Below are 23445 nucleotides of genomic sequence, written 5' to 3' on the forward strand. Positions count from 1 at the left end.
TGAACCATTGGGAATTATCAGGGAGGCAGGAACTCTCACATTTATTACAACCTACAATCAACACCTGGACAGGCCAGAGCAACAACCAGGAGTCCTAGTCTGAGAGTGCCAGCCTATCCTCAGGACTCATCTTTTAACCATTAAAAAAGTTTAACAATGTTCCAAGAAGATTTCGCCTTCAAGAACCTCTTAACATCTTTCAAAATCCTCGAAGAACTTCATAAAACCTTCAGCAGCTGTGAAGAAATTAACAGCATTCAAGAATCTGTAATGAACTTTCAAGAGCTTCTAACAACGCTGTTTTAACAGCCTTTCACCACACCACTTCTTTAGCATCTTCCGAGAGAGTCTAACAACGCTGAGTTCTCTCTAACTGCAAATGTTACGCTCAATATCTTTTTTTTAATTGAAGTGAACTGTTTCCAAAATATCGAAAGATATTTATGCCTTAGAAAGACAAACTAAGAACTAAATTTCAGTCTCAAACTGTTGGCGTTCTGAATCAAAGCATTATAATTTGCAGATGTCTAAGAAACAGATAACATACCATCAAAGAAACTCTGTAGCCTAATTATTATTATAATCAAAAAGAAGCGCTAAGCCACAAGGACTATACAGCTCTGTAGCCTAAATAAGCAGGAATAATTTACAAAAATCATCCCTACTCTCATTCTTTCAAAGGACCTTCGGCTCTTTACAAGAAGACCTCTAACTTCACCTAACAAAGATAATAACTCTTGAAATGAACAAGAGAAACCTGTAGACTGCTTACAGTGAAAGAAAAGAGTACACTAAAATGTTAACAGTTACATTAGGATGAATGCCAGTGGTTCTTGCCCCTTGTTACTCTACGCTTTTAGGTTCGTGAATATCAACGCCACCTATTATCCAGCTTCCTAACTCATGGCGTGATTCACCTGGTGTTTCTTTTCCTTATTATTTTCTTTCACTCGCCGACCTTGCCCTGGGTCAGCCCTCACTTCGGCCTCAATTACACTCTTGACAATGTAAGCTATTTCATCCTTTATGTACACTATTACTGATTATAATGATGTGTTCAATATTGCATATGTAATTGCCAGTAGTGATTTCGTTATAAGTAACAATCTATTTCTTCAGAGTCTATAGCCATTATTAGTATCTCGGTTTCTTTTTAATAGCCTGTTTTCCTCTAAGCTCATAGGTATGAAGCGGGCCACCCAAACCATTGAGGTTTAAGGATGTATTTCAGTAGAATCTACTGATTTTGAAGCCCCACTCACTTGTTAAGTAAAAGGTCGGAGGCGCAATTAATGTGACATTTAACTGCGGCAATGTTTCGCTCTCCAGGAACTTCGTAAAGTTTTGTTCCCTTCTTAGGCTGTGCTCGATGTCGGCTCTGTGGCAAATAAGATAGAGCAGTCTTTATGTTTAGAAACACGTCTTCTAATTACTCTAAATTTGTGCATATTCCATTTTAATGCAGACTTAAAGTGATTCTTTTGGAAGGTTTGTATTAACTTCTTTAATAGAGTCATAAAGAGTCCCAGTCAGCGTAAACTAACACAGTGATACCGGAACGGCTAATACAACCTACAGTCTTTATTATGGCCATAATTTTCCATATTCTATTTCTATCTTAGTTTCTCTCTTTCCCCTTTTCCTAAGTTCCGATCGTAAATATGTTGCTTCTTTCCTTCCTCAGCCTTATTTATTAGGCACTTGGCATTCTTGAAGAGGGCAGCAAGAGGGCAGACGAGAGAAAGAGAAAGGCAGAGAAGAAAAACACTGACAGGAGGAAGGCAGGCGAGATGGGGGGAAGGAGAGGTGGAAGGCAAGAAAAAAGGACATATAAAAGATAGATAAGAGAAAGAGATAAGGGAAAAAAAAGACGTAAGAAAAACGACTGACGGGATAGATATACGGGAGAGACAAGACGCATACACACTAGACAGACGGACGGGAGAAAGACAGACGCGTCAGTTCTGCCTGAAGTACCATCGTGTAACACAGCGACTTAGACTTGGGGGGGGGGTAAAGAAAATGAAGTTTTTCCCCTCCCGTCTTTGCATGTTAACTTCGACTAATATGTGGCTCTCTGCAGATTAATATGCTGAAAGCGTCACCATTATCTGTGTTGTGTAGGAGCGTCGTGACTCCCTGCCGGAGTTCTAGAAGAAAAATGTCTGCCCATTAGGCGAGAGTATTTCTCGCACCCCGTGAAAACCAGTGAACTACACGCATTCTGGTACTCGGGGGCCCACGATAACCCGCAACACTACCGGAAGTCTTCCTGGAGAGTATATCCGGGTCACCACTCCCGTGGCCCCGGTCCCAAACCAGGCCTCGCCGTTGTTGGTTTGATTAAATAGGCTGCTGGTACCAGCCGTAAACAGTATACGTTATGCATCAAAGCCCGGCTGTTCGGGAATAGACTGTCTTCTTGAAGACAGCCAGGGGTGGGGTTTGGTGGTAATTCACCTTAAGTATGAAAAAGGGGTGTTGAAAAATTTTGGTCCTTTAACAGTTACTGAGTTCTCTCAGCGTACTCAGCGCCTCCACCTCTCATTGGAGATATTTCGCACCTTCTACCTAGCCTCATGTTTTCATATGGAATGATTTCAGTGTGCAAGTTAGGAGCCAATCCCTCCAGATTTTTTAGGGTGTACATCAAGATGCATCTTTCACTCATATGTTCCACGGAGTACAGTTAAAGGGACTTAAGCTTTCTCAGCAGTTCAAATGCTTGACAGAGTTTATGTGAGCAGTGAAGGTTCTCTGTACGTTTACCAGCTCCGCAATTTCTCTCCTGTCTTGAAGGCCCATTAGTATGCAGCAATATTCCAGCCTAGAGAGAACACGTGACTTAAAAGTGTATCATCATGAGCTCAGCATCTCGTGTTTTGAATAATAATATATCTTTGTTTACTACAAGTACATGTACAAGGTATACAATCCTATCTGACATCAGTGACATACTACTATATAGAAAGTCGCTTGCTCTGCTGAGCATTTCGGGCAAATTAGGTCAGTTTTCTCCCCAGGATGCGACCCACACCAGTCGACTAACACCCAGGTACCCATTTTACTGATGTGTGAACATAGACAACCGGTGTAAGGAAACACGTCCAATGTTTCCACCCCTTCGCCGGGAATCGAACCCGGACACTCACAGTGTGAAGCAAGAGCTTTTGCCACCAGGCAATGGGGCACCGTTCTAGTTATTCAGTTCATTTTTTTCTTGCGTCATTGTTGTGAACCTTGAATGTGAGATGCTCTGACAATGTTATTCATGAATCTCTCTCACTGAATTTTTGCTTCCTCAAATTATTCGATTTTGTCTTTTACTGCAATTCTGTATTCAATTCCTCATTTTGTTTTTCCAAAATGGAGTAACTGAAATTTATCCTCGTTGAACATTATGTTATTGACATTGTCCCACTGGAGGACTTGGTTTATATAAAATTGAAGTTTCGGTCTGTCCTCGATGGATTCCACTCTCATAAATTCTAGTATCATAAGCAAAGAATGAAAAGGTGGTATGATTTAGGTTCCTGTTTATATCGAATATAAGAATGAGAAAGGCAAGTGGGAGCGAATACTGTGCCTTGAAGAACAGAACTTTACTCTGTGGCAGCTCCCAATTTCACCATTGTCTATAACTCTTTGAGTTCTGTTTGTTGGGTAGTTAAATATCCATCTGCTCACTTTTCCAGTTATTTATCATGCAGGCATAATTACATTAGTTGGTGGAAAAATCAGTGTACACTACATCTGCTTGTTTTTCAGTGCGCCCAAGACTGTTGTGATAGTCCAGCAATTGCTGAAGGCAGGAACGACTGCTCTAAAGCCATGCTGCCCTGAGCTGTGCAGTTGTTGAGTTCATGTGACTGGCAGTCTTGCTTCTTCAAACCCTTTCAGAGATTTGGATAATGTGACAATTAGCACTATCGGCCTATAGTTTTTTTTTAAAGTTCTCTACTGCCAATTTTGTGGAGTGGGGCTTTATCGGTGGCTTTTAATGCCTGGGATGGCGCATATGTCCGGGTTCCTTCGTAGAATATTTAAGGCACGAGATATTTTATTGTAATTCATGATGAATGCGGAGTTGAACGAGCCTGGGCCTGGGGCGGAGCGCACAGGTATACTAATAACAGATTCTTCGAGTAGGGTTGGGGGACTAAGACAGAGATTGTGGAAATGTCGCCAGGGTTTTGAGACTCACTGAAATCAGAGTCATATTGTGACTCTGGTATTTCACTCATTTGTCATCAGTGTAAGTTCCATTTAATTTACGTGAAAACTCGATACTGGTTTTTTTTTTTTTTGAGCTGGATTTTGCGAATGAGGAAAAAAAGCATATTTGTATTTCTTTATGGTTCTTTGTCCCTGTCTCTCTCGGTCTCTGACTCATTTATGTTGAGCTCTATGTTCTTTATAACCCGCGACACTACGCATGCCTGTAGACTCGTGGATCCGTGATAACCCGCGACACCACACGTGCCTGGGTTCTCGCGGACCCCTGATAAACCCCGACACTACACGTACCTGGGGACTCGCGGACCCCTGATAAACCCCGACACTACACGTACCTGGGGACTCGCGGACCCCTGATAAACCCCGACACCACACGTACCTGGGGACTCGCGGACCCCTGATAACCCCCGACACCACACGTACCTGGGGACTCGCGGACCCCTGATAAACCCCGACACCACACGTACCTGGGGACTCGCGGACCCCTGATAAACCCCGACACTACACGTACCTGGGGACTCGCGGACCCCTGATAAACCCCGACACCACACGTACCTGGGGACTCGCGGACCCCTGATAAACCCCGACACTACACGTCACACGTACCTGGGGACTCGCGGACCCCTGATAACCCCCGACACCACACGTACCTGGGGACTCGCGGACCCCTGATAAACCCCGACACCACACGTACCTGGGGACTCGCGGACCCCTGATAAACCCCGACACCACACGTACCTGGGGACTCGCGAGCTCGTTATAACCCCCGACACCACACGTACCTGGGGACTCGCGAGCTCGTTATAACCCCCGACACCACACGTACCTGGGGACTCGCGAGCTCGTTATAACCCCCGACACCACACGTACCTGGGGACTCGCGAACCCGTGATAACCCCTGACACCACACGTACCTGGGGACTCGAGAACCCCTGATAACCCCGACACCACACGTACCTGGGGACTCGCGGACCCCTGATAACCCCCCGATACCACACGTAACTGGGGAATCGCGAACTCGTGATAATCCCCGACACCGCACGTACTTGGGGACTTGTGAACCGTGACAACTCGGGACGCTGCTTGAATCCTGATATTCGCGGACCCATGACAACCTCCGATACTACACGCCCCCAAGTACTCACGGAGTACTAAAAAATCTATCAAACCTGATATCTCAAAATTGCCTGCAGCGCACCGCGTTGTTTACCCTTCACCCACCGACAGACTGTCATATTTTACTCTGGTCACACAGGGGGGGAAAAATGAAAGCGCTTAAAATTCTCTTTGGAAGTCAGAAAGTTTTGAAAAATCCTTTTATCTCTCGTGAACAATTGCGTACTTAGCAGAGAAGTGTTCAACACCATTCAAGAATTCACGTGCGCATCTCCGAGGCGGTCGAGTGAAGGAACTCCAGAGGTCAAATGTGCCGTGGAAGAAGCAGGGAAATTTGGTAAATTGTTATAATGCGAAAAGCTGCAATACACAGTTATTGTCATGGGTGGACTGTTGCAACACAGTTACTACCATGGGTAGGCTGCTGCAACACAGTTACTATCATGGTTAGACTGCTGCAACATAGTTACTACTATGGGAAGACTGCTACAACAGCTACTACCGTGGGTAGGCTGCTGCAACAGTGTGTCAGCAGCTGTTGTATAGCACTAACGCAATGTATCAGCAGCACTGGAGGACGACTGCTGCACGACCAGGCTTAACGACCTGCTCGGGAGCACCTTTAAACGAGCATTACGACCTGGCCAGTTTGCCTCGACCCCTCGTAACAAAGTTATGGCACTCACGTCCAAAATAACTTTGAATTCACTTCTAAAACAACTTTGAATTACTCTTGTTACCCACATCTCCGAATCTTTGAAATTACCGACATTAGAAACTTCACTTTTCTCAACACTTTAAAATGGCGCTTCAATAATAATTATAATAATAATAATAATAATAATAATAATATTAGCAGCAATAATAATAATAATAATAATAATAATAATAATAATAATAATAATAATAATAATAATAATATTAGCAATAATAAAAATAATTAGTTTTGAGCTGTAAACGTATGTGGGTCATTCAGTGCAAGATGTGGTGGAGGCTCGATCCTCCGTTTATTGATCGCGGGACAGAGGCGTTTCCTATTCATGCTTGCCTAGATGGCCATGATAGGGTTTTGTAACACACCAGTAGTAATACTGGAATGATTGGACTGTTGAACCTGATAGGCTTGTTACGTATGATAATGGGAATGAAATGACTACCAGGCCTGGGAGATGTATACTGGGTTGATGGGTGTGTTGTGGTGATGGGGAAGGGTGTGTTGTGGTGATGGGGAGGGTGTGTTGTGATGGGGTGTGTTGTGATGGGGCGTGTTGTGGTGGGGAGGGTGTGTTGTGATGGGTGTGTGTTGATAGGGTGTGTTGTGATGGGGTGTGTGATGATGGGGTGTGCTATGATGATGGGGAGGGTGTGTTGTGATGGGGAGGGTGTGTTGGGATGGGGAGGGTGTGTTGTGGTGATGGGGAGGGTGTATTGTGGTGATGGGGAGGGTGTTTTGTGGTGATGGGGAGGCGGTGATGGAGGTAAGGTGGATTGTAGGTTGCTGTACTTGTACATCTCAACTTAAAGGCATTAACTAACACTTAAAGATCAGGTGCCTTGAAAAACTTACACTCGGAGGATCAAGTGCGACAAAGACTGTCCCTTAAGAGAATAAGTGCCACTAAGATGAGCACCTCAGCGTGCTCTCATGACGATGATCAACATCTTCGGGTAACCAACACCTTCGGATGACCAACACTTTCGGGTGGCCAACACCTTCGGATGACCAACACCTTCGGGTGACCAACACCTTCGGATGACCAACACCTTCGGATGACCAACACCTTCGGATGACCAACACCTTCGGATGACCAACACCTTCGGGTGACCAACACCTTCGGGTGACCAACACCTTCGGATGACCAACACCTTCGGGTGACCAACACCTTCAGGAAACATCCTGAGAAGTTTCTGTTAACGTGGTGCACAGGTTGAAAATTCTCAGTGAATCTACACAACCTATTTACCATCAACCATCATTAAATCATCAACCATCATTAAATCATCAATCATCATTAAACCATCACTCATTAAACCAAGAGGTTCCAAATGTCCATGCTGTCTGTGGCATTCTAAATACCCTTGATACTCGCTGAGTTCCAGATGTCTTTGATATTCAAGGAGTATTTTGTATCGTTTTACTGGGATATTCACTTGACAAGTGATCCCAGGAAGCCTGTGACCACAGACAAGGGTTCCAAATACCTTTGGTACTCACTATATACTAATCCCACTACCAATAACAGGAACACCATCCTCAGTACATCCATTCCAAACGTAAACTTAAAACTTACTGATAGAAGAACCAATTAAGGTGTCTGTGTATTTGTGATTGACTGGGGTATGAGGGGAGATTTAGTGGGCGAGCGGGGAAGATTTAAGGGGCAGGGGAAAAACTTATGGGCGAGTTGTTAGGGGGAGAATAATGGGGTAAGCACCTGTGAATGAGTCGAGGCTTCCCTCGCACGGACATTTGACCCACAATCTCCCCATGGGGATATTATTAAGCAAGGAAAAATCTACATCCTTCCACGGGAGATAATTTCTTACCTTAAATGCAGAAGAAAAAATCCGTGAATTTTTCAATTTTGGGTGAAATAGATTTTGCGCGGTGCGCTCATTTGTATCAGCCAGGGAGCCCAGTGATAAATAGACAGTATCCATTACCATAATGGTCGAGCTTTTGTAATTTCGGCAAAAAGATTCCCTAGCAGCAATTTCTGGCGTCACGAACCCTGGGTGAGCCCAGATGAATAAGACAGACGCTGAGTAACTCACCCCTGCTACAGCTGTAGCTCCAACTGCACCTACAAGTGGAACTGCTACAGCTGCACCTAGAACTGCTACAGCTGTAGCTGCAGCTGTACCTTCATCTGTAACTTCTACAGCTGTATCTCTGCCTGTAACTGCAGCTTCATCTGTAGCTGCTACAGGTGTACCTCTACCTGTTCTTGCACCTGCACGTACACTCTAGGTACACCCATACATTTACCTACACCTGCACGTACACCCATACATGCACCTACACCTGCACATACATCTGTAGGTATACGAATACATGCACCTACAAATGCACGTACACCTGTAAGTACACCCACACATGCGCCTACACCTGTAAAGACACGCGTAGGTACACCAATATATGCACCTACACCTGCACGTGCACCTGTAGGTACACCCACACATGCGCCTACAACTATAAAGACACCTGTAGATGCACTAACACATGCGCCTACACCTGCACATACACCTGTAGGGACACCCACACATGCGCCTACACCTGTAAGGACACCTGAAGGCACATCCACCCATGCACCTACACATGTAGGTACACCCACACATGCGCCTGGGCCTGCATGTACTCCTGTAGGTACACCCATACATGAGCCTGCACCTGCATGTACACCTGTAGGCACACTCATGCACCTACACCTGCATCTATAGGCACCTCTATACATACGGTTGCATGCACACCTATACATACACCTACACCTGCACGTACACCTGTAGGTACACCCATACATGCGCCTACATCTGCACGTACACCTGTAGGTACACCAACACATACGCCTACACCTGTAAGGACACCTGAAGGTACATCCACCCATGCACCTACACCTGTAGGTACACCCACACATGCCCCTGCACCTGCATCTATAGGCACACCTATACATACACTTGTATGCACACCTATACATACATTTACACCTGCACATACACCTGCACCTACAAATGCACCTACACCTGGACTTACACCTGAACTTACTCCTACACCTTGACCTACGCTTACACTGCACCTACACTTGGACCTGCACCTACACCCGGACTTACACCTGCGCCTGGACCTGCACCTACACCTGCACCTACACCTGCACCTACACTTGTACCCACACCTGCACCTACACGCACGTAGAGATTCCCCAAACTTCATTACGTTATTTTTTTCTGAATCATTCGAGGCACTAAATTGAAATTTAAAATATTTTAGTTCCTAGATAATGATATCAAATATCAAAGCAAAGGCGACTCAACAGTGACGAGTTAAACAGTACTTTGAAGCTACCTTTGAAATGTTTACCTTATATTATTTCTTTGAAATTTTTGCCTTTCATTATTTCATTTCATATTTCATTTAATACAAATCACCTTCCATTTGCAATAAAAAAATTTCCATTATACATTTCTCTGAAAAAAAAAAAAACCTTTCAGGCCACAACACACGTAATTTAACCCAAACTATAAGATCTTTATCAAATGAAATCTCCTACTAGTTCATTTCTGAAAGTGCATTTGAAAATCCGTTCACCAGTTCTGCTATGGAACACCAGAGAGTCGATGAACTTCTTGCGGTCAGTAGTCCTCAAGATCAGCAAGGGTTATACAGTGCCTGTGTAAGGGGCTGTGTAACCCTTCGACTTCCCATAGATATTTAATCAATTCTCGTAAATCTACAACAGGATGTGTCTGTGTTTACCATTTTATGGTTTCTAGTTTTTTTTTCGTTCGTTTCGTATCGAATCAGATGGATTTGTCGAAGGTATTTTAGGTACGAGTGAAGGAAGGGCACGGTAGCTCGGTCTTCTGTATCAAGAACCCTTCGCTTGTTTCAGGTTAATGAGAATTATACCGTAACAGAATATAGAGCGATGTTATACTATCCAGATATGGTGTGATAATTTGTTATTCAGATAATGGGACACCGATATTTAAATATGAAGCGATTTTTCCTCCGCCCTTTTGAAGGGTCAGATTGAGTACGCAGTTCTCTCAGTGCTGTGTTATCATGGGATACCTCCTGGGAAACGGCTATTGACGTCGAATAATCTGGTGGCGGGTACACGTTGAGTGACGGATGAATAAATAATGAAGAGTCAAGCAGAGTCGGCTGCTACCATCATTGAAAGATGACCCTGAGAGCTTCAGTTTAGGAGGATAGTTGCTACCCTTACTGAAAGATGTTACTACCTTAACAGTAAGGTAAACCAAGAAGGTTTTTAAGGTTAATAATACAGTTGCTTTCGTAAAAGGAATATGACCCAAGAATGTGGTAGATTAGAAACACTTGCTACCTTAACAGTAAGATAACGCAGGACGGTTTGAAGTTAGTAAAGTTGCTACCTAGAGTTTACCTGGAGAGGGCTCCGGGGGTCAACGCCCCCGCGGTTCGGTCTGAGACCAAGTCTCACGCTAACAGTAAGATAATCCCATGAAGGTTGAAGGTTGGGACAGCGGTCATCAGGGACCACGAGGTAAGCCATCGTATAAACTAGAAAAAACTAGAACAAAACGATAATGCCAGACCAGATGTACACACACATCGTACAGGAAACAGTTCCAGCAACTCGAATGACACGAATAAAAAAGACCGACAATTTAAATATTATAAATCACAGCAAACAGATAATTAAAACTGCGTCGACGCTATGCCCGAGACGTTCGCAGATAGATAGACTTGACAGAAAAAGAGCACGGGAATACGATCATCTCAGGAAATGTCTTTATCTCCTAAACAGAGGCATGGGTAGTTCCAAAACTTGCATATTTTTTCAAAACAAAAATTATATACGAAATAAGGGCACTGGTGGAAGAATCCTTTAAATACGTTTCGCCTCTGCTTTCTTAAGGGATAATATAAACAAAATTGTCCCACACTGGACATGAAGGGATCGAGGCGAGTACAGTGTGGAAATATACACGGAACCTTCACTCCCGGTATAAGCTCGGTTATGCACCTAATTTTTAGAAACAATTGGACTCCTTTGAACTGTGCTTCCTGTAACGATGACTGGAAAGATGCATCATAATTTATACCTGGGAAAATTCTAGAGGGACTGGTCTCAGATCTCCACACAGAAATCACCCCATACGAAAACAAAAGGCTTGGCAAACGGTGTAATATACCTCCACTGAAAAGCAGGGGTGCCATGAGTACACTGAAGGACAGGATAGCTCAATAAGTGTAATGGAACCAAGACTTTTCAATACCTTCCTTCATGAAAGGGAATCACCACCAAACCCGTAGCTGTCTTCAAGGAGGAATTTGATAAGTTCCTTTAGCGAGTGGGTGATCACCCAAGCTGTGGTGCCCACGCTCGACTGCTTGCGGCTAGCACCAACAGACTTGACTGATCAGGTCTGGGACCGGGCGGAGGGGAAGTGGAGGAGGGAGGGGTTTACCCAGGAGTCTACCCCAGGGAGGTAGACCATAACATTTAGATGACCGATGATGGTCTCACGAAAATTTATATATTTTTGGCAGGAAAGTTCGATGTGTGTATGAGAAAAACAAAAATCATATTCATAAAAAAAGCTAAACCCGTGTGGGCCATTTAGAACTGGAAGGAATATTAAAAAAATATAAGAAAATAATCAAGTCAATCTGGAATATCGACAAAATATATTTTTTTCCACCTCTGTTGTGGTTACTGCAACAGAACTGTTTTGTGAGATGTTGCACACTGATGCCTAAAATGAAATAAATATACTCTGAGAGATGTATGAAAAGGGTTCGAGATGAAACATGAATCAGAAGACGGTGAGTTAGGGTGGCAGGTGGGGTGGTAGAGGGCGGGTGTGCCGGTTGTATGGTGGACTGGCAGTCGGGTGGGCTGGCCTCGGTGGGGGTGGCAGGCAGCTGGTGGGCGGGTGGGTTGGCACTCCGTCCCCAGGGAGACGAACACTGCCACTTAATTACTTTCCACAGCCAATGGAAATGGGTCACAATGAGACGTGTTACGAAATTTGTGTTACAGGTCGTAGCAGCGGGCCGCAGCGGGCCGCAGCGGGCCGCACCAGTGACGACAGACATCGCCATAATAGATGAATACTTCCTTATTTACTCTGACTTCCTGAACACTTTAGGTCTGCCACTGGTATTGTAATATGTCGATAAAACTGCTGCCAAAGGTTCGCTGACCACGCACTTACCCTACAATAAAAATTTACCACGAAAACTACCTATAACATACCTGTGACCAGTTTCGAGGCTTCTACCCTCGCAAGCAAGATAGAGGTTTCACTGATTCTATTTTTTTTATTAACACATCAGCCGTTTCCCACTGAGGGAGCGTGACCCGAAAAAGAAGAAACACTATCATCATTCACTCCATCACTGTCTTACCAGAGGCGCACCTATACTACAGTTCAAGAACTGCAACATATCTCCACCCCCTCCTTCAGAGCGCAAGCACTGTACTTCCAACTTCTATATAAGCAGGCACTAAATGATACTAGTACATTTCCCAACCCTCTCTCCTGCCTTGAGAGGTGTTATAAGCACAGACTAGAATGAATTCGCTTGTTTTGAAAGTTCGTATTATCCACTATCCGCCCCTCTTCTTTTCCCGGTCTTGGCTGCAGTTACCTCATTGCTTCTTCTGTACGACAGGTCGGTTGAGATTATTCCCAAGTCTGTTACAGAATCTTTTCGTTCTGTGAGGTTGTTTGCCTGTGTCAATTTCCTGTGCTCGTTTTGAGTGCTTCATTCTTTCCATTTCAAAGCATATGGAATTTGTCACCACTGAACGCTGTGTTATTGTAATTAGCCTACTGGAAGACTTTGTTGATGTCTGTCTCACTCTTCTGTATATTACGAACTGACCAAGATCTATGTGGGACTGTGGGTTCTGGCACGATGTGGCTGGGAAACATGATGTGGCTGGGAGACACGGTGTGGGTGGGAAGCACGAGGTGTGGCTGGGAGACACGGTGTGGCTGGGAGACACGGTGTGGCTGGGGGACTCATTGTGACACTGTTCTAATTTTGTTCTATTTCTCCCCGAGTTCGAGGTGCACCTATTTCCGACCTTCTTTATTTTTGCGTGTGTCACTAAATCTTGGTTGCTCCGTGTTGTCGAGTGCGAGAATTCTCGAGTCCCACCAAATATGCTCTCTTCCCGAGTGCCTCAAGGAGCAGTACTTACCGAGTACGATGAATGTTTCTCAAGAAGTCGCAGGAGTGCATGATGGCGCAGAGTTGACCACGGGACTAGTGTATGTGGTTACCTATAAGTTACCTATAGTCGGTTTAGAAGGGGGAAGGGGATCACCGCCCCCGCAGGCCGGTCCCATGCCAGGCCTCATGGTTGATGGCCTCATCAACCAGTTAGTTAACGTCAACCACACGCAAGGTCAGGTGGTTGTTGGGTAGGTAGGTTTGGGTGGGTGTTACTTCCTTCCTATCGTACGCCCTTGTTGTCGTACGTCCTTCCTGTCATAATATATACGCTCCTATACAGTCATACGCAAAGACTTTATAGTCTTCCCTGTGTTACAGAATGACAAGAACATGTGAAAGACCTGGGTGTAATAATGCCAGCTGACCTTCCTATCGAAGAACTCAATAAGAAAGCTGGAAAAAAATATTGGGGATGGGAGGAAAGGGTTTATGAGGACATTCTAAACAAGGAAAATAATGCCTGTGTTGACACTATTCAAATCGCTTATGCTCTCGTTCGGATTAACGGTTCCGTTCCAGGTTGGATCTCGATATATTAGAGCTGGAACAGATAGATCGTTTACGACCCACATAGAGCCAAGAAGGCATTTAAATTATTGAGAACTCATCTAGATCCTAAATATGCACTCTCTGAAGCGGAGAAGAGAGAGATACATGATAATATACAATATACGTGGAAGGTATATGAGGCTCTACTTCCAAATTTGCACACTGCCATAATATACTAGAGTGAGAGATATGTTGACCAGCAGCAAAAGCCTGGTTGACCAGGCAAGCACCAGACAAGCCTGGCTCAGGGTAGGGACGTGAGAGTACGAAAACTCTTCACTTGACTTTTACGTAAAGAAAAGACCCTTGTAGGGATAGTGAGCTTGGAAGACGAGACAGACAAGAATAGATTTTGTGAGAGAAGTGTCACTAGCGGAAGAGAAAGAGCCGAGGAAGAGGAGAAACTAGCGAAACTTGTCAAAGATATATATATATATATATATATATATATATATATATATATATATATATATATATATATATATATATATATATATACCTACAATCTATATGGTTGTACAGACTGCATGTCCTTCCTAGAGTATAATATATGCACAGTCAAGATGGTTATAAGCATCAGCATCATGTTTTGTCTGGTATTATATACTGACCGTCTAGGTGGTTTTACACACCGAATATTCATTTTTTCTAGCGTGGTGTGTGTACACAGTCTGTATGAAAGATTCCTATGACTACGGTGTATGCTGGGCTAGAATACACACAAAATGAGAGAGAGAGAGAGAGAGAGGGAGAGAGAGAGAGAGAGAGAGAGAGAGAAAGTGAACCCTCCATACCCATAGGGAAATGCTTACTATAAGTCATGCTTTTGTAAAAAAAAAAAGTCTGACTGCTACCCTTTCCTGCAATTGTCAGCGAGAATGCAACACTTGCAACTGGCAAATGAGGGGCATGGAGTACGCTTCAGTATTCTTTGCGGCTGATGTCACTAAGTACAGCTTAGAGGTGGTTCAGATGTTTAAATTACACAATGCAGGAGACACTGCAGGTGTAAGAGTACCTACTTCTGGTAGATACAGACGTGGGCACTAGCAGATAAGTGGGCACTGGCAGATAAGTGGGCACTGGCAGATAAGTGGGGATGGTGAGAGTACGTGTTTCAGCAGACTGGGACGGCTCATGAAGTTGACCCACCATAGAGGTGGTACTGTCTCCACTGCCACCGTCGCTACTGCACTGGTGGCACTACTGCCACTGCCTAAATTGCAGGAAAATGTTGATAAATATTATCTGCACAGTCTCGAGTTTATTTCCTTATTTTTGAGCTGCTGGTTTTAGTGGCAACTTTCTTGTTCTACCATATAAGAATGAAATAGTCTAGCAAGAAGAATCACTTCTTACATTCTCCTAAACACAGGGAGAAATATTTCTCTAGAGGGAAGATTTTTCAAACATGTTATAGACGATCTAGAGAGAAGGTTTATCGACCCTGTTATAGAAGATGATCTAGAGAGAAGGTTTATCAATCCTGTTATTGAAGATGATCTGCAGAGAAGGTTTAGCAACCCTGTTATAGAAAATGATCTACAGAGAAGGTTTAGCAACCCTGTTATAGAAGATGATCTAGAGAGAAGGTTTATCAATCCTGTTATTGAAGATGATCTACAGAGAAGGTTTAGCAACCCTGTTATAGAAAATGATCTACAGAGAAGGTTTAGCAACCCTGTTATAGAAGATGATCTACAGAGAAGGTTTAGCAACCCTGTTATAGAAGATGATCTACAGAGAAGGTTTAGCAACCCTGTTATAGAAGATGATCTACAAAGAAGGCTTAGCAACGCCGCTATGCAAGATACGAAGTAACGACTAAGCAAATCTACTATACAAGATAATCTAAATTAACTAACCTACAAGATTATTTACAGATGTCTGTAATCTTGCTATACAGGATGATAGAGAGCATCACTAGGAACACTCCTAATGTCCTCTTGTACACACTTGAAGACTTCGTTTTTTAAATTCAGCCTAACATACCAGGCAATGGAGGGGCCTCATGCAGAGGCTGACTTACAAGATTCACATTCCTACAAGGTACAGCTGAAGGGTGTTTCTCAAGTCTACTTCTTATCTTTAAGGGAGTTTTTCCATAATTTTTTCTGCATTCTACAAGGTTAAGGTTTTAATTTTTAAGGGATATGTCCAATCTTCCAGTCCTACATGGGCAAAGGTGTCATGGAAGAGGGCTTGCCAGTCTTACGTAGATTCTACATTACAAGGTAAGGGGGTGGGGGGATTAGAGTGGAGAAAGATCTCCAATCTCACTACAATGTGTTGCCGCGCTGAGAGAGGGTTTTACCTGTGAGCCATGACGCTGAGTACGGTACTAGAGAAAGTGTACCGCTTGGCCGGCGAGGTTGGGGGCAGACTGGAGGAGCCCGGAGTTAGTGTTGCGGACGGGGGGGAAGAGAGACAGAGCAGGTGAGAGACCCCCGGGGCAGCCGCCTTCACCCAAGCCGGCCTGGCTTGCCGGCCTGGGTGCTGCTTTGGTGTGCCCCGTCTCCCTCGGCACCCCACGGATGGCCCTCCCCTAGAGTGCCATCAGTAGGGTGCCACAGGAGGGCCTAGAGGCCACGCCCTCATTATTATTAAAAAAAAAAACGAGATTTAAGCCACAAAAATAACATACTCCAGATGGGTTAATACAAGTGGGTCAGGTGTAGTTCGTAGCACACAAGGGCTGTGCAGGTGAAAGTGCAGAGGCACTGGCACTCTAGGTGCCTAACCAAGCAGGGTCAAGTGCCTCCGCACTCTTACCACTTAGCGAACTTCACTTGGATTAAAAACCGAGCAGCAAAGACTTGGCAAAATGCATGTATATATCCATTCACTGCATTGTTAGGTATCAAAATATGAATATAACATCATGAGAGTCAAAAATGCCTCAATAGAAATAATGAAGATGCAAATATCATACTTACGGCATTCTAAATAGTAGTATAGTTAATAATCACAACATTAACTATGATAATAATAATAATAATAATAATAATAATAATAATAATGCTGAAAATAATAGAGCATGCGCCTCCTCTACAATATGAAGCTGCGGGGCAAGAATGTTGCTGAAGAAAAAAATTGTAAAAGCGATATGGTTAAGCCAGCCACCTCAGCAGCAGCAGCAGCAACAGCCACCTCAGCAGCAGCAGCAGCAACAGCCACCTCAGCAGCAGCAGCAGCAACAGCCACCTCAGCAGCAGCAGCAACAGCCACCTCAGCAGCAGCAGCAGCAACAGCCACCTCAGCAGCAGCAGCAGCAGCAGCAACAGCCACCTCAGCAGCAGCAGCAGCAGCAGCAGCAACAGCCACCTCAGCAGCAGCAGCAGCAGCAGCAACAGCCACCTCAGCAGCAGCAGCAGCAACAGCCACCTCAGCAGCAGCAGCAGCAGCAGCAACAGCCACCTCAGCAGCAGCAACAGCCACCTCAGCAGCAGCAGCAACAGCCACCTCAGCAGCGGCAGCAACAGCCACCTCAGCAGCGGCAGCAACAGCCACCTCAGCAGCAGCAGCAACAGCCACCTCAGCAGCAGCAGCAGCAACCACCTTAGCAGCAGCAGCTACCTCAGCAGCAGCAGCCACCTTAGCAACAGCAACAGCTACATCAACAGCAGCAGCAGCCACCTCAGCAGCAGCAACGACTTCAGCAGCAGCAGCTACCTCAGCAGCAACCACCACCTCAGCAGTAGCAGCCACATCAGCAGGAGGAGCAACTACCTCAGCAGCAGCAACCACTTCAGCAGCAGCAGCAGCCACCTCAGCAGCAGCAGCCACATCAGCAGGAGCAGCAACTACCTCAGCAGCAGCAACCACCTCAGCAGCAGCAGCCACATCAGCAGGAGGAGCAACTACCTCAGCAGCAGCAACCACTTCAGCAGCAGCAGCAGTCACCTCAGCAGCAGAAGCCACATCAGGAGCAGCAATTACCTCAGCAGCAGCAACCACCTCAGCAGCAGCAGCAACCAACTCAGCAGCAGCAGCCACCTCAGCAGCAGCAGCCACCTCAGCAGCAGGAGCTACCTTAGCGGCAGCAGCCATCTCAGCAGCAGCAGCCACCTTAACAGCAGCAGCCACCTCAGCAGCAGCTACTTCAGCAGCAGCAACAGTGATTTCATCAGAGGCTCAGGAAGGCAACATACGCAGCATCCTGTGGTCTGCTGCATGACATGATCACAGCATCCTGTGGTCTGCTTCATAACATGATCACAGCATCCTGTGGTCTGCTGCATGACATGATCACAGCATCCTGTGGTCTGCTTCATAACATGATCACAGCATCCTGTAGTCTGCTGCATGACATGATCACAGCATCCTGTGGTCTGCTGCATGACATGATCACAGCATCCTGTGGTCTGCTGCATGACATGATCACAGCATCCTGTAGTCTGCTGCATGACATGATCACAGCATCCTGTAGTCTGCTGCATGACATGATCACAGCATCCTGTAGTCTGCTGCATGACATGATCACAGCATCCTGTAGTCTGCTGCATGACATGATCACAGCATCCTGTAGATCTGATCACAGCATGTAGTCATGACATGATCACAGCATCCTGTAGTCTGCTGCATGACATGATCACAGCATCCTGTGATCTGCTGCATGACATGATCACAGCATCCTGTGATCTGCTGCATGACATGATCACAGCATCCTGTGATCTGCTGCATGACATGATCACAGCATCCTGTGATCTGCTGCATGACATGATCACATCATCCTGTGATCTGCTGCATGACATGATCACAGCATCCTGTGATCTGCTGCATGACATGATCACAGCATCCTGAGATGTGCTGCATGACATGATCACAGCATCCTGAGATGTGCTGCATGACATGATCACAGCATCCTGTAGTCTGCTGCATGACATGATCGCATCATCCTGTGATCCACTGCATGACATGATCACAGCATCCTGAGATGTGCTGCATGACATGATCACAGCATCCTGAGATGTGCTGCATGACATGATCACAGCATCCTGAGATGTGCTGCATGACATGACCACAACACCTAAGACAGAACTGTGTGTGTGTGTGTGTGTGTGTGTGTGTGTGTGTGTGTGTGTGTGTGTGTGTGTGTGTGTGTGTGTGTGGTGTGTGTACTCACCTATTTGTACTCACCTATTTGTGGTTGCAGGGGTCGAGTCACAGCTCCTGGCCCCGCCTCTTCGCTGATTGCTACTAGGTCCTCTCTCTCCCTGCCCCATGAGCTCTATCATACCTCGCCTTAAAACTATGTATGGTTCCTGACTCCACTACATCACTTTCTAGGCTATTCCATGGCCTGACTACTCTATGACTGAAGAAATACTTCCTAACATCCCTTTGATTCATCTGAGTCTTCAGCTTCCAATTGTGACCTCTTGTGTCTGTGTCCCATCTCTGGAACATCCCGTCTTTGTCCACCTTGTCTATTCCGCGCAGTATTTTATATGTCGTTATCATGTCTCCCCTGACCCTCCTGTCCTCCAGTGTCGTCAGGCCGATTTCCCTCAACCTTTCTTAATAGGACAATCCCCGTAGCTCTGGGACTAGTCTTGTTGCAAACCTTTGCACTTTCTCTAATTTCTTGACGTGCTTGACTAGGTGTGGATTACAAACTGGTGCTGCATACTCCAGTATGGGCCTGACGTAGATGGTATACAGAGTCTTAAACGAATCCTTACTGAGGTATCGGAACGCTATCCGTAGGTTTGCCAGGCGCCCGTATGCTGCAGCAGTTATCTGATTGATGTGCGCCTCAGGAGATATGCTCGGTGTTATACTCACCCCCAGATCTTTTTCCTTGAGTGAGGTTTGCAGTCTTTGGCCATCTAAACTATATTGTGTCTGCGGTCTTCTTTGCCCTTCCCCAATCTTTATGACTTTGCATTTGGCAGGGTTAAATTCAAGGAACCAGTTGCTGGACCAGGCTTGTAGCCTGTCCAGGTCTCTTTGTAGTCCTGCCTGATCCTCGTCCGATTTGATTCTTCTCATTAACTTCACATCATCTGCAAACAAGGACACTTCTGAGTCTATCCCTTCCGTTATGTCGTTCGCATATACCAAGAACAGCACAGGTCCTAGGACTGACCCCTGTGGAATCCCGCTTGTCACAGGCTTGACACCTCGTCGCGTACCATGACTCGTTGTTGCCTCCCTGTCAGATATTCTCTGATCCATTGCAGTGCCTTTCCTGTTATGTGTGCCTGGTCCTCTAGCTTTTGCAGTAACCTCTTGTGAGGAACTGTGTCGAAGGCCTTCTTGCAGTCCAAAAATATGCAGTCGATCCACCCCTCTCTCTCTTGTCTTACTTCTGTCACCTTGTCATAAAACTCTAGTAGGTTTGTGACACAGGATTTTCCTTCCCTGAAACCGTGCTGGTTGTCAATTATACACTTGTTTCTTTCCAGGTGCCCCACCACTCTCCTCCTGATGATCTTCTCCATGACCTTGCATACTATACACGTTAGTGATACAGGTCTGTAGTTTAGTGTCTCATGTCTGTCTCCCTTTTTAAAAATTGGGACTACATTTGCCATTTTCCATACCTCAGGGAGTTGCCCAGTTTCAAATGATGTGTTGAAGATCTTTGTTAATGGCTCACACAATATTTCTGCTCCCTCTTTAAGGACCCATGGAGAGATGTTGTCTGGTCCCACCGCCTTTGAGGTGTCTAGTTCGCATAGCAGCTTCTTCACCTCCTCCTTGGTTATATGTACCTCATCCAGCACTTGCTGGTGTGCCCCCCTGTTCTGATTTCTTGGAGTCCTACTGGTTTCCACTGTAAATACCTCTTTAAATCTTGTGTTGAGCTCCTGACAAACCTCTCGATCGTTTCTTGTGAATTCCCCATCACCCTTCCTCAGTCTGATTACCTGGTCCTTGACTGTTGTTTTCCTCCTGATGTGGCTGTACAACAGCTTCGGGTCAGTCTTTACTTTTGATGCTATGTCATTTTCATGTCTCTGAGCCTCCCTTCTTATCTGTGCATATTCGTTTCTGGCTCTTCGGCTTATTTCTTTATTTTCCTGAGTTCTCTGTCTTCTGTACCTTTTCCATTCTCTAGTACACCTAGTTTTTGCCTCCCTACACCTTTGGGTGAACCAAGGACTCGTTCTGTTATTCCCATTATTTCTGTTTCCCTTGGGAACAAACCTCTCCTCTGCCTCCTTGCATTTTGTTGCTACATAGTCCATCATTTTTTGTACTGGTTTTCCTGTCAGTTCCCTCTCCCACTGAATGTCTTGAAGGAAGTTCCTCATGCCTGAGTAGTTCCCCCTTTTGTAGTTTGGTTTTCCCAGCCTATTCCTGCTACTCTCTCCACTTGGAGCTCAACTATGTAGTCGAAGCACAGAACCACATGATCACTAGCTCCCAGGGGCCTTTCATACATGATACCCTCGATGTCCGAACTACTCATGGTGAATACAAGGTCCAACCTTGCTGGTTCATCCTCTCCTCTCTCTCTGGTAGTGTCTCTAACATGTTGATGCATGAGGCTTTCCAGTACCACATCCATCATCTTGGCTCTCCATGTTTCGGGACCCCCATGGGGCTCCAGGTTTTCCAAGTCAATCTCCTTGTGATTGAAATCACCCATAACTAGTAACTTTGCTCCCCCCATGTGTGCTCTCCAGGCCACCTCGGCTAGTGTGTCGATCATTGCTCTGTTGCTCTCATCGTATTCTTCTCTTGGCCTCCTGCAGTTCTGTGGTGGGTTGTACATTACTGCAATTATCACCTTATGTCCCTCAGACTGGATTGTTCCTACTAAGTAGTCCCTTTCGCCTGTGCCATCCATTCCTTCCATTTTCTCAAAACCCCACTGGTTTTTAATGAGCAGTGCAACTCCTCCTCCCCCTCTCCTCCCTCTGTCTTTCCTGAGGATTTGATATCCGGATGGAAAGATTGAATCTGTTATTATTCTGGTGAGTTTTGTTTCTGTGAGTGCTACTATGTCTGGGGATGTCTCTTTGATTCTTTCGTGCCACTCCTCATACTTGTTTGTTATTCCATCTGCATTTGTATACCACACCTTCAACTTCTTTTCTAAGACTGTGGTCTGGGAGGTATATTGGGGTTGGGGAAGTGGGAGACCTGGTAAGGAACTATGGGTTGTTGCTGTGGGGGTGGAGTTTGTAATGTAGTGGGTGGGGGCATTGGATGTGGCATGGGTGTTTTGATTTAGTGTGTTAGTTAGTTACCATTTTGTCCTAGGCACATGTCGATTAGACACTAGGCCTGTATGTGTGTGTGTGTGTGTGTGTGTGTGTGTGTGTGTGTGTGTGTGTGTGTGTGTGCGCGCGTGTGCGTGTGTGTGCGTGTGTGTGCGTGTGTGTGCGTGTGTGTGCGTGCGTGTGCGTGTGCGTGTGAGTGTGTGTGTGTGTGTGTGTGTGTGTGTGTGTGTGTGTGTGTGTGTGTGTGTGTGTGTGTGTGTGTGTGTGTGTGTGTGTGTGTGTGCCATGTGCCATATTACCTTCAGCCCGGGCTTGCCACACAGATAGAGGTATGACAGATGATGCAACTAGACAACCACAAAACCAAGCAAACAGTGCACCCAACAATGAAAGTAAAGGCACATGTCAGGTGTGTGGAGGGTATCGGGCACTCAACAGTAACGGCCTTAATCGTGTACACAAAGGGTGTGTGGATCACATATGGCCGCAGTAGAGAGCAGCCTCCAGCCTCCAGAGGCAGAGAATAATTCGAATGGCAACCTCCTCACTTGCAAAGACATGATGACATTCTAATCCACTGTTAGCAGTACCCTATCTCACATTCCTAAAAATGCTCGTCCATATGCTCCAGGGAAATTCACAGACCTTAAGCAGGTGAATGGAGGTTCCACCAACTTAGAAGCCCAAGGCACCATTAAAGCATGGTGCAACCTACTCTTGTTCAGCAATATCTGTCTTGCAGTTCCTGAAAGACAAGACAAACTGCTAACCACATCTGTCAACAAGGCAGTGTGCAACTACCCATGAACAGATAATTGTGTCCCTCAGCCCCATCATCGCAGGAATCAGAGGTAGACCCAAGAAAAATTCCACTGAAAACGAGAAAATTTGCTCACAGGTGAGCAAAAAAGTCGAAGGTAACACAGAGGGAGCAATCAGAATAATTACAAGTGATGACACTGTTGCTATCAAAGATGAGGCCACAGCCCAAGCACAAAGAGACAGCGCACCCAACAAGGGACACTATAGTCGTCAACAACAACCCTGAGGAAGACCTCATCACTGGACAACTAATTTTTGCCAGAATCAGAAGTCTACAAGGCATTAGTGTCATTTCTAGCAGGATCTGCATAAGATTACACTGGAATTCAACCATAACACCTCAAAGAGATTGTAAATCCAGTAATTGGCACATCTGCATCAATTCTTCTTTCTGAGTTAACAACCTTCGTCAACAACTGCCTGGCTGGGCGGAATCAGACTCATTGCTGTTGGTAACACTCTTTGTCATCTCGTTGCCAAAGCAGCAGTAAGAAACATTTGCCTAGAAGCTGCCAGTTTACCCCAGCCACACCAACTGTGTTTAGGGTCTCTCGAGGCAGTGATGACACAGCCCATGTGGGAAGGGACTGA

The 23445-nt window shown here is 45.4% G+C and overlaps 1 protein-coding gene across 4 annotated transcripts in view; it reads right to left on the reverse strand.

Moving 5' to 3' along the window:
* Positions 1-23445, reverse strand: part of LOC128694002 (SH3 and cysteine-rich domain-containing protein) — a 1038081-nt gene that overhangs the window by 149039 nt on the left and 865597 nt on the right. For 3 of the 4 annotated variants that reach the window (XM_070090891.1, XM_070090892.1, XM_070090893.1), the window contains one exon: positions 16170-16238. The exons of the other annotated variant lie outside the window; for it this stretch is intronic. In XM_070090891.1, coding sequence (XP_069946992.1) covers positions 16170-16238 — 69 coding nt within the window. The remainder of the gene's footprint in view (positions 1-16169; positions 16239-23445) is intronic. 4 annotated transcript variants of the gene reach the window in all.

This window comes from Cherax quadricarinatus, chromosome 33 (assembly GCF_038502225.1).
Source record: "Cherax quadricarinatus isolate ZL_2023a chromosome 33, ASM3850222v1, whole genome shotgun sequence".
Taxonomy (NCBI): Eukaryota; Metazoa; Arthropoda; class Malacostraca; order Decapoda; family Parastacidae; genus Cherax; species Cherax quadricarinatus.